We start from the raw sequence: 12036 nt of genomic DNA on the forward strand, positions 1-12036 counted from the left end.
ACGGAATTTAACTGATCGGAAAAGCGGTTTGTTTTGGATTATACACGTTCCGTTAATTATAACGGAACGTGTATACATATACTTCTGTTTATGGAAGTGCCATCGCTAAAACCGTCGTCTACAAAGAAGGTTGAGCCAAATAACATATTAGCAAAAAATTTCTATCTATTAGCAAAAAATTTCTGTACTTATATCTGGCCGGCGAAAATCCCTGTACTTCTATCTGACCGGCGGAAATTCCTGTACTTCCACCAGACCGGCGAAAATCCCTGTAGTTCTATCTGACCGGCAAAATCACTGTACTTCTATCTAACCGGCGAAGATCCCTGTACTTACATCAGACCGGCGAAAATCCCTGTACTTCTATCTGGCCGGCGAAAATCCCTGTACTTCTATCTGACCGGCGGAAATTCCTGTACTTCCATCAGACCGGCGAAAATCTCTTTACTTCCACCAGACCGGCGAAAATCCCTGTAGTTCTATCTGACCGGCAAAATCACTGTACTTCTATCTAACCGGCGAAGATCCCTGTACTTCTATCTGACCGGCGGAAATTCCTGTACTTCCATCAGACCGGCGAAAATCCCTGTACTTCTATCTAGCCGGCGAAAGTCACTGTACTTCTATCGGACCGCCGAAAATCTCTTTACTTCCATCAGACAGGCGAAAATCCCTGTACTTCTATCTGGCCGGCGAAAATCCCTGTACTTCTATCTGACCGGCGAAAATCCCTTACCCTCTGTCTCACCGGCAAGAACACTATCGGAAATTATATCCTCCAGTCGGGAATTTGCGGATTACAGGAACGTTTATTGTGCTCATCAAATTCCCTTCTTTTTAATAATACTTACTTATATTAGTTTTTGTATGTACCTTGCCCGTTAAGGTACAGTTATCCTTTTCTTTTTTCGCCAATGAAATCAAAAATTCCTTTCGAACCCGTATCGTAACGCGGAGAAGAAAAAAACTGAAAAACGAACCCTATGAGACAAACTACATGATTGTTTTAAGCATTGTACAAAATTTTGCTTCGCAGTTGTATCAGAAGTTCCCTGTTAAACTACGCCTTTCCGGATTTTTTACATTTCCAAAATATTTTACAATTCAGCCGCGCGGTATTATGCGCATACTGGTACATATGGCACATAAAGTATTGTACTACTTGTGTGTTATTAGTCAGCGGTTTTGGTTCGATAACTTCCGCATCGCCGCCAATCCCATGTTAATTTCTAATGATCAGCCAATCAGCGAAATTCGTTTTGTTCCTCTTTCGTAATTCGGACAACGAAAAGATCGAAAAACAAAAGGCGTTGAGACAAACTACATGATTTTAAACGTTTATTAAGCTATCGTGCGAAAATTACCGTCGAACGCTGTAGGAGGAGATGTTGGATAAAAAAAACGGCGAAGTAGCTTTGTATATATAATAATGACAAGAACTGAGTACGTATGCAAGTTGAAAACCTTATGTATAATTATACTTAATGTTCAGAAATATTCAGTTACAGTAATTAGACAGTTTTAAACCTCATGGTATCGAACTTTGATAATAATAATTTTTAGCAAGCTGTGCGAAGGGAACTGTGATAGTTATCAGGTACAATAGTTTTCAGGTGATTTGTTTAGAAACTGTGTAAATAGTATAGTTTCAACTTATGGTACTCGTATAAATTAATACGGAAACAGTACGAACCCTACCTATGAGTCGTTCAGTCGTAGCGACGAAGCTGTTGTAAATCTTCAGGGCCCGCGCTCAAGTTCTGACTCTGACCACTCAAAGTCTGATTCTATGTTTCTTATGTTATTTATTGTTTTCTTATGTTATCTTATGTTTTTCGCCTTATGTTCTCTTATGTTATCCTATGTTTTTTGCCTTATGTTTTCTTATGTTTTTTACCTTATGTTATCTTTTGTTATCTGATGTTTATTATGCTATCTTATATTTTCTTATGTTTTTTGCCTTATGTTATCTGATGTTATCTTATGTTATCTGATGCTTTCTGATCTTATCTTATGTTCTTCTTATGTTTTTCGCCTTATGTTCTCTTATGTTATCTTATGTTTTTTGCCTTATGTTTCTTATGTTTTTTACCTTATGTTATCTTTTGTTATCTGATGTTTATTATGTTATCTTATATTTTCTTATGTTTTTTGCCTTATGTTATCTGATGTTATCTGATGCTTTCTGATCTTATCTTATGTTCTTCTTATGTTTTTTGCCTTATGCTATCTTTTGTTTGTTATGTTTTTTAGCTATGTTTTCTTATGTTTTTTACCTTATGTTATCTCATATTTCTTATGTTTTCTTATGCTATCTTATGTTTTTACCTTATGTTGTCTTAAGTTTTCCTAAGTTTTCTTATGAACAAAAGGAAACATTAGATAGCATAGGTACAAAAACATTAGATGACATATTATAAGAAAACATAAGAAAACATAAGATAACGTAAGATAACATAAGATAAAAAACATGATAAAACATAAGAAACATAAGAAAACCAAAAGAAACATAAGAAACAAAAGATAGCATAAGAAAACCTAAGAAAACTTAAGATAGCATAAGAAACAACAGCAGTCAGAGTCCGACTTTGAGTACGAGAGGCAGAGTGAGAGTCAGAGCTTGACGGCGGGCCTTACAAGTTAGCCAAAGACGTGTTTGTTACAGTAGAAAAACGAAAAACATCCCCTCTACCCGAAACAGCAACGTGAGATACATTGGTGTCCTTAGTTGAACCGCGAAATTTTAGTTTGGAAATTGGTTATTTCAAACTTTCGCTTATAGGACATCCTCCAAACTCACCCAGTTTTTCAAAACAATTCATAAAAAAGTTCAATCTCAGGATAATCGTGGCTTGAGCTAACATTTTATGTTAACACTTAAAAACATATGCTCTTTCGAATGAAACTAAGATTACGTCAATCAAGCATTGCACTGATCCAGAGCACCATGATAAATTAGGCTGGCATTTTATGAAAAAAATAGTGGCAGTCAGTGGTCAATTCTCACAAGTGACGGGCCCCAGGCCTGGACAGTTATGGAAAACTCACATACACCGGCTAAGGTCACTGACTTTGATCCGGTGATGAATGCTACTTGTGCTGCACCTTTTATAATAATTATTTAGTTCATACTTTATTAGTATGAAGGTGGGTACATAAAATTGTATACCCACCTTGTTTGTATACTGTTAGTCACTGTAGTGTAATATCGATGTCAAAAACTTAATGAATAACCTTGGTAGTTTCAAGTACGAGTAGTCCTTGTTTCTGGTGATCTTTCTAGAAATTTTGAAGCGGGAAACCTGGTGGTACGTGGAAAAATCACGACCAATATCGCCTCAATTTAAAATTTGTTTCAAAAACAGTTTTTTGACGTTTTCCAACGAAAACAGCTGTATTCTCTGTAGAAAGATATTGTAAAGCTTATAGAAGGCGAAAGATGAAAACTATAGAAAGCAATTTTAAATTGAATTTATTATGGAGGACAGGAGGAATTTTATCTTGGCTGGGTCATCCTGTATTGTAAAACGGATGCGTTGAGTTGGACGGCATCGGGGATTTGTTTGAGACTGCGCGTTTGGAGTTTGGTTACTCGAGGCACTTTGTACAAATTTGCAAAATTACCGGTGTTCAGCCTGTAGAAAATGGGGATGGAGATGAGATCCAAAAAGTCAGATGGGCTGAAAATTTAAGTAGCCGGGGGTAGGCTGGGAATTAAACGGAGAAGGTAGGGTTGGGATAAAAGTGGGAAAGACGAAAATGGGACAAGTCATGTCAGATATACAAAGTTTGTATACTGTAATAGTGTATTTAAATAATACATACTAATATTTTGTATGTATGGATGTATGTATGTATGTTCTTTTTGCCGAGCGAAGCGAGGCATTTCTTTACTTCAGGTTGGTCCGAAACTCTCGTTGTTTGTGTGTCTGTCTGTCACCTGGATTGTAGACGATCGCAAAGACCAATCGCTTTCAAACTTTTTAGATAGACTATAAGTTATTATTGTAGCCTGTTACGCATTCACGTTCGCGAGGCTAAGTTATGCACGACAGAGGAGTGTATTCATTTTTGTTTGTATGCTGTATGCATGTAAGTAATATTTTGTGCTCGCTTTTGTATGGCTTTAATACAAGTAGCAAGTTAGCAACGCAATGCCCGGAATCTACAATAATAGATAGGATGCGCAGAGTCAAAACGCGGACTTACTTACAACGTTTTTTACCCTTGACATACAGACATCGAACGCAAAACCGCGCCCGTTTACACGTCTTGCATGTAGGTATGTACGGGCTAAACTCGACCGCATGCGCACAACAGTAATGACACACAGACTGACATTATGGGTGCTGACATTATGCTTCCAGAATCCAGATTGTATCACCATAATTTTAAAACTTAAATAATGCCATATAAGAGCACCAAAGTACGCTTGGGTATTGCTATGCAGTATTATTTTTAGATAAAATAAAGTTTAATAAAGACGGTTCACAATACTTCTGGGAACCCAGATCAGAGCGGGAACCCGCCAAACGGTTCGAGTATACAATTTTCTGTCAAAAATCAGACCGAAAATCAAAAAAATGCGGTTATGCGACCAACCCAATTCATTCCAACTCATACTTCGCTAAATTAACAATATTAATAATAATTTCTGACTTACGATGGAAGGCTGTCCAGCAGTATTAATCGTACTCGCGTATTAAATCAGATTAAAAGTTCAGGCACAGAACGGAGAGTGTTGTAAGCAGTAAGCAGCACCAACAGCTGGGTAGCCAGCGCGCAGGGTTCCCTGCGATAAGACGGCAGCTATACATGACAAGTATATTACAAATCGTTAGAGACAGCCACAAGGATCTGTGAACCTTTTGGCAAGTCGGAATCAATTTGTAATACGCTGGTCAGCTGCAATAGGATATCAAAACCAAATTAAACAATGATCAGGCAACAAGTAATCAGTAAACACTGGCGCACTTGGCCAAACGCTAATATTGCGCAGTCTAGTCTGTAATCCCAAGACGCAGGCTTCCCTACTGCATAGACCCAGTACAGAATAAAAACTTTTCTATTTTCCACAGTAATGATTTAGACCAGTAAGTTTGAAAATTTAACTTGAAAAAAGAAGGAACCCGTTGTTCTACTACCATGATTTCCTATGCTAAGTTGAAGTATGGGAAAACAATCACGTGGTTTTGAATTTTGCTATTGGCGGTGGGCAGCCTCGATCTAAACTCAGAATGCTGACCCACCAATAAAAATCGCGGAAAAGCGAAGTTTTGTAAGTACCTGGGCGTCGCTTAGACCCGTTACAAGGTACGCCCATGTTGGTAACGGTTTTCGTCGACGCCCACCGACAGACATCGAGCAAAAACCGACTTACATCGAAGCCCAGCCAATTGGGACTTGGTACGCCTATTTCTCGCTTCGATGTAAGTCGCTGTTGCTCGATGTATGTCCGCGTTTTGATCCTCTGGAATATCATAGAATTGCATAGATAAGCTGTCACATGAGGCTGGAATGGGCGCACAGCTCTCATGGTCAGTAACGATCTCGTATCGATCGTATTTACATATCTATATATTCACAAATTCTGCACAGAATCTGAATGCGCCTGCATTTCTCATGATCAACAAGACCACTGGATATTGGGAGAAACATCATTTTAGAAGTTTTGTGAAATCATGTTTAAACATTATTACTTGGAATGCAAAATATAGCATTATTATGTGTGATAAAACTGATAATGCATATGTACATAGGTGGCGAGCGGTACTGTCCTCTTTAAGTAAATCAATTCATCACGCTGGGTAAAACGTAAAAAATGAATGGATCGCAAAATCACATTTCCCTTGTCGTATACTTGGACGCGACCTCTGTGAAATGTAAGCCAATGCCTAACAGTTGTAAAACATTGTTTATTTGTATCACCGCTTTGAATTTTGCAAAGCTTTAACAAATTGCCTGTCTGTGTGTGGATAGCGCATGGGCAAGAAGATGATCTCCAGTACGGACATGCCGTTTCCTCTAAGATGGGGCCTATTTGCCAGTACATGTGGGCAAATTTTCTACTGTCCGCTCTGCGTGTTTTTCTGGAATGTGGCCCATTTGGGTGGGTGGCGTACAGCCTGGTTGTATGTAGGAGCATGGTAAGCACTAGACGCAATAACCACATCGTAACATACATTTACCTGTCGACTGACATTTAACAGGCTAGCGATAGCGCTGTACAGACGGCTGTGGCGTGGTTTTTCTTTGGCATGGTTGGATTTTTTCTCGTCACGGAGGCATTCATGTCTCTGATGAGCTTGAGGATATTGAGAAGTGTTCAACAATGGCGTCCTGGAACAAAAAGCGAACCAGTGTCTGAGGTTGTCGCTTGTCTGGATATGGCCTATGTACCGCTGGTTAGCACGATGGTACTGAATTGCCTCATGCTCGTATTCTACCTAATGCTCGAGTGTAACGGTTCCGGCTGGAAAGATCTTTCAGAATATGTCGTGTTTAGCGGTAACACAACAATTCAAACTACCCTGAAACATCTGGTACCACACAAACATAAGCGAACAAATCAAAACAACCAGCAAATGTTCAATAAGACGAAAACACTGAGCAATCTACAAATTTTAAACGAGATTTATACTGCCTTTATTCAGCGGTAAGGATCCACCTTTGGTTTATGCAGCACTCCATTTCGTCCAAACTGAATCCTTCCGTCGAGGGATATCTGTGTGTGCACTTGATAGCGCTGACACTGTTTTAGGAAAACCATGGTCTTTGGGCCAACTCGCAAGGGCACCCAGAAGCAAAGCGACACGCCTAATCCTGGTCGGACCACCCACGATTTTGTTCAGATTGATCTCCGAAAACTCTTGTCCCGATTCCATAAATGTTCCGTCTCTTATCACAGTAGTGCAGACATGTTTAACGGACAAATCAGCAAGGTATACGCGGCACACAAAGGTCACACTGCAGACGATATTCAGTAACCTGTATAAAATCCGAAACCTTCAAAGCGCCGATCAGAAAACTTTCAACATATTTCTCCCGTTTTTAAAAATTTCGTTATCAAAGACTTTTAAACAATATGAACAATAAGCCAAGCGTCGTCTACAGAGACTGAACTTAAAAAGGCACCCTTACCATCGATTGTCAGATGATTTTGCTGTCAAAACGATTGCATAGCGAAGACCGGCGCGAACAGATTCCGATTTCACATTCTCGTCTGCATTGTAGTAAAGAGCCACTGGAGCATAGTGGACAACTTCGAAACGATTGCTCTTCAAAAGATACTGAAGGACTACAGCGTGTTGTCGTACAACCTATTCAAAAAGCTGGAAGTGTTAACTTGCCCCCGATACAACAACACTTTGAATAAACAATAAAACAACAGCAAATGAGGGCTAAATACCTCCATGTACAACAACCGGCAGTCCAATTCAACCTCGCAATTCACGGGCGTCACGAAATCTTTCGTTAGAAAAGTAACTTTTCCATTGGATACGTTGAAGGAACAATTTGATCTTCAACAAACAGTAATATTTTGTTCCTATCAGTAGCGACTCTACAGTAAAAAAAGTTGTCTTCACCTGTTGTACATATCAAAACCCGGCGTCGTTAATGAGATCTTGATCGTAATGTTTCTCCACGATGTTGTAAAGCAGCAGTCATGCACCGAAAGCTGAATATCCGGACAGCTAAGGGATTCTGCTGCTTTTAAGCACCTGCCAAAAAACACGGATGTCTAAAAAATATTACAGTTATTAACTAAAATACCATAACAACAAGCTGAGATCGGCTATGAAAATGCTATACTTGTACAAGGGAAGATAATTTTGTCGAAGATCTGTACCGTCTGTGAAGGATCAATGCCGTTGCTCTAGATACCAATTCTGCTGTTAATGTGCGGCTGCAAAAACACAATAAAATTATAGTAATAAAAAGGTTTTTTTCAAAAATCGGTACTGCCAAAAAAACACCGAAAGTATTTTTAACAGTTTGTTATCAGTACCTGCCAAGTCCTTGTTTCCATACCCGGCGATCTTTGGCCTGAATCGCCATTTTCCTCCTAAATATCTTCAGTCCCACCGGCCCACACGCAGGCACCGGTAGATCAGGATTAGCGAAATCGCGCATGCGGTTTAGAAGCATCTGGGCAAGCGAATGTTCAAGAATTCTGGATTCAGTCAATAAAGGGGTCTTATGCATATCCCGAACCACCGGGATGCTACGAAATTTTGTGTCGGCCTCGGCAACATGGAGCAATTTCAACCGCACGGAGAAACCAAAAAAATTCTAAGCACAAGACAAAAGCGTTCTAAATCGTACACCATAAACGAATACCGTTTCCAGATAACTAACCGAATAATGGATTTCATCAGAGAGTACTATGGGTTCGATCATGTCATCCAGTCCGCTAACACCTTCTGCGCTCATCTACAATGCAAAAAATGTACTTAACAAATCACATGCAGCTAACTAGACGTTTTGAGGCATACCAAGGCAAACAATTCCCGACAAAATAAGGTGTTTTGCGCAGACATCAACTTCCGATGCCAGTAGGTGTCCAGTGTAAGAATTCTTCCCCACGAGTCCTGCTGCTTCAATTCCTCCACTCGACTGCGTTGATTATTACCGAATTCCGCTAAAGCAAACAACCGAAAAGTTTTCCGAGGTGTCCATCAGCCCGCCACAATGTCACATACGTACAGGTGACCAAATCAACCTGAATGACCGTTTCACCACCCAAATCACCGGAAATGACGACATCGACTGCTTTATCATTGTCCTCTTCGTTTTTACGCACTTCAAACTGACCCATCCCTTTCACCGACGATCCGACTAAAAGGAAAAATACAAAAAATTGAAATCTTATGAGGTATCAGATATAAATGTTTCAACTGCACGGCAAGTTTGTTATTTTGCAAAAAAAAAGCAAATCCAACCTGTTCGATAGCTGAGATCTCCCGTAATTGTCTGTCCCTGCTTCTTCAGTCTCCAGTGTTCCCGCATCTTAATAATAGCAGCGTGATAATCATTTTCGGATTTTTGCACCACAGCCGCGTCGTTAGCTGAACGCTTCAGTCGATCAGCAGCGTTGGAAAAGATGGCCGCGACTCCTTGAAGCGTCTACATTTGCACACCAAAAGTTAACATCGAACAAAACGAACTATAAATACGTGCTTCACTGTCACAGTATCACTTTCACCTTTTTTTTATAGTGCATACTAAAATGCGGACGGGCTTCCACGGGATCGTTTAGCGATGGCTCCAAGCGCAGATATTTACGTTCTTTGGCCAACGAGAGCACATCGTGAAGCACAGAGATTTCCGTATAGGCGGTCCTGTAAATTCGCTTAAATGCTTCAGTACACCAATTTTATTTCTGCAGATATTTATAATTTTTTAATTTTAATTCAATAAATTTGACTATTTCCATTTTTCCATTAATATTATTTTCTTGTTTATTTCGTTTATTAACTTTCAGCTTATTCTATTCAGCGTCTTTAGACGCGAATAAATGCAATTTTCTCCGCTCTTCACCTCAGTTTATTCCGCACTCCGTCTAAACCCCAGACAACCGTGCTGGCGTCGGGATTGTTGCGCAGCGGTCGCGATTCCTTTTCCGCTGTGTCTTCGTTCACGGAGATCTCCATTGCCGTACCGCTGTCCGCTTTCGTGGCAATTTTACGAAAATCTAATTTGCAGGCATTTCGGTACAGTTTTTCGCCTTTCGATACGGGCCTGCAAAAGACGCCGCAGCATAGAGCAAAGGCTGCAAAGCTTCAACGCGGGATTGCCAATCACACACGTACGACTGCATGATTTCACGGCCATCGAAAGTGATTTCCGCGATCCGCGGTTCCGATGGGCATTCCACGGATACGGGGATATTGCTCGCGCGCCCTCCTCCGCGAGCTGCTGCGCTGCTGGAAGGCTCGTCACGATCACCGTTATTCATTGTGCAAGGATATGGCAGCGAGGAAATCCAATTTTCGAAATCGAAAGAAACTTAATGGTCGGAGAAAATAAGCTACGCACTCAAGTGACTTGGCATCCGAAGTGGCAGATTCCATAACTGATATCATCAAATATCAAGCAGATCGTTCCCAATCCCCATGCGCGGCGAATTTCAAACAGAAAAGAAGGCACAAAACATATACTACCTCATAACGTTGCAGGTAAAGTTGTAATAAACCCAGACAAAAGAAGCAGAAGACAGAATTCACAGAAACGAAGGCAAAAATGTTCGTCCGTTCTTTAAGTACTCGTATAATCGTATTTGATTTTTTGTATTCTGGAAATCCATTACCGTGCCGAAGCCATTAAGTCGGAGGGGGGGTGACGCATTTTGTATAGTACTGTACGTATTCGGGAAATTTCGGGATTTAATCATATGGGTATCGTTGGACGTTGTATATAGATGGACAGTGGCTACAGCTGCTATAATTTCATGAGTTATCTTTCATAAATTTAAATACTTTCATATACTGATCTTCCTTATTGATGATTCTCGCCCGGATGGCGCCCCGTGGCGGTTGGGAGCCGTACGCCTAAGCTACGCCGGGAAGTCATCGTAGGCCCATAACAACAAGTGCTCATCCCGGCACTTTTTAAACAGCGCGCGTTCGCAAACTGTGCTGTTTGTTAACTGCGCAGATACATCAAAATTTACAGAAAACCATCCTCTGCAAAGAAGGCGACAAATGTGTTATAAAAATATTAACAGTTTTCTTAAATTAAGCGCCAGTGCTTTGGCCACGGTATTGTACCACCTCCCATAAGACAGCACACAAACAGAAACAGAGCGAATGCGTAGACCCCCTGTTGGCGCACCGTGAAATCCCTGTTTGTTAGTGACGTCAAAATGACACACTGCCAGTCTGCAGTCCCGGCGAGAATCACGAATTTAGATTTTTTTTCATTTTTAGTTTTACATCTGCAAGGAAAAACACAACATGAAAGTTAAATAAATTGTTTTTTCTTTAGCAGCTGGCCTCGCTAGGCTCGACCTGGAGTCGTTCGACAGTCGGTTCAGCCTGCTCAGACTGCCGGGCGCCGGCCAGTATACATCAAAGCTTAAGCAGCAAACTAAGTGAATTTTATAAACTAGTATAAAGGTCGTAACCGCCCTTAGTGCAAGCGAGCGAGCGTGTAAACTTTTTTCTTGCAAAGACGCGGTTGGGTAAGACTGCAACAGTAGTAGTTGAGAGTCTACTCGCTTTTTGTAGCTGTTTCATATGCTGTGGAAGGCTTATCAGCAGAGCTGCTCAAATGTCAGTTTTGCCACCGCTACGATGCCGATATGATATCATTAGTTTTATTACGTTTTTCGGAATTATGCCGATGCAATATATTATTTTTGAATGTTTTTTATTTTTGATTCCGTTAAAAAAAGTATATTATTTGAGCTTCGTGCTGGTGCATGCGTTTCAAAAACTATATTCAGAATTTCGTAAGATGAAATGGTTTAATGTTGGCTGGAAATTGCGTGAAAAAAAATAAACGATGTCTTGAGGCGCTTGAGCTAACCAAGCCTAAGGAATTATTGATCTGTGTATTGGCCAAAATATTGTTTGCGGTACGCTCGACATTGTAGAGCCGATTTTGCGGCCGATAAGCAGCTTAAGCGGTTACTTAAAATAGCTGAATGCTGAGTGGAAGTCGGCGTGATTGACTGGCATGAGTTTTAGCAGACTGGTGGATAGCGGTAGTCTCTTCATACTCCCGCAAGCGGCGCAACGCGATACGAGCATGCCGCCACCTCGGGACATCTCATTCCGTGACATGGATGATAATACTGATATAAATGACAATAACGACCCCGCGGGTGATACAAATGGACTGCTACACGATCAGATGTGACCACGCAAGCAACTGTGACGCGGCACTACTAATATAAAAACCATACCGCACATTGCCGTCAATTTCGCACCAAATTCTTTACTTTAGGATGCCCGTATTGCTTTCAAGTTGTTAGGCGCTTGGAAGCCGTTTAAATCCCAGTATTTTCAAATTTACGGAAAGACTGTCTTCGCT

The 12036-nt window shown here is 40.6% G+C and overlaps 2 protein-coding genes across 2 annotated transcripts; one reads left to right on the forward strand and one right to left on the reverse strand.

The window, feature by feature from the left end:
* Nucleotides 1-5543: 5543 nt before the first annotated feature.
* Nucleotides 5544-6659, forward strand: LOC129591557 (uncharacterized). The gene is made up of 3 exons (XM_055487239.1): nucleotides 5544-5882; nucleotides 5980-6146; nucleotides 6210-6659. The coding sequence occupies exons 1-3, from the start codon at nucleotides 5822-5824 to the stop codon at nucleotides 6657-6659; spliced, it is 678 nt and encodes a 225-aa protein (XP_055343214.1). The 5' UTR covers nucleotides 5544-5821.
* Nucleotides 6516-10290, reverse strand: LOC129591680 (mediator of RNA polymerase II transcription subunit 17-like). Its single transcript, XM_055487425.1, has 13 exons — nucleotides 9813-10290; nucleotides 9541-9741; nucleotides 9206-9341; nucleotides 8943-9126; nucleotides 8707-8838; nucleotides 8496-8641; nucleotides 8359-8433; nucleotides 8009-8292; nucleotides 7850-7906; nucleotides 7587-7721; nucleotides 7409-7520; nucleotides 7141-7319; nucleotides 6516-6987 (listed from the first exon to the last, which is right to left on the reverse strand). Exons 1-13 carry the CDS (start codon nucleotides 9956-9958, stop codon nucleotides 6675-6677), a joined length of 2100 nt encoding a protein of 699 aa, XP_055343400.1. The 5' UTR covers nucleotides 9959-10290; the 3' UTR covers nucleotides 6516-6674.
* Between the last annotated feature and the right edge of the window lie 1746 nt (nucleotides 10291-12036).

This window comes from Paramacrobiotus metropolitanus, unplaced genomic scaffold (assembly GCF_019649055.1).
Source record: "Paramacrobiotus metropolitanus isolate TYO unplaced genomic scaffold, Prichtersi_v1.0 Parri_scaffold0000047, whole genome shotgun sequence".
Lineage (NCBI taxonomy): Eukaryota > Metazoa > Tardigrada > Eutardigrada > Parachela > Macrobiotidae > Paramacrobiotus > Paramacrobiotus metropolitanus.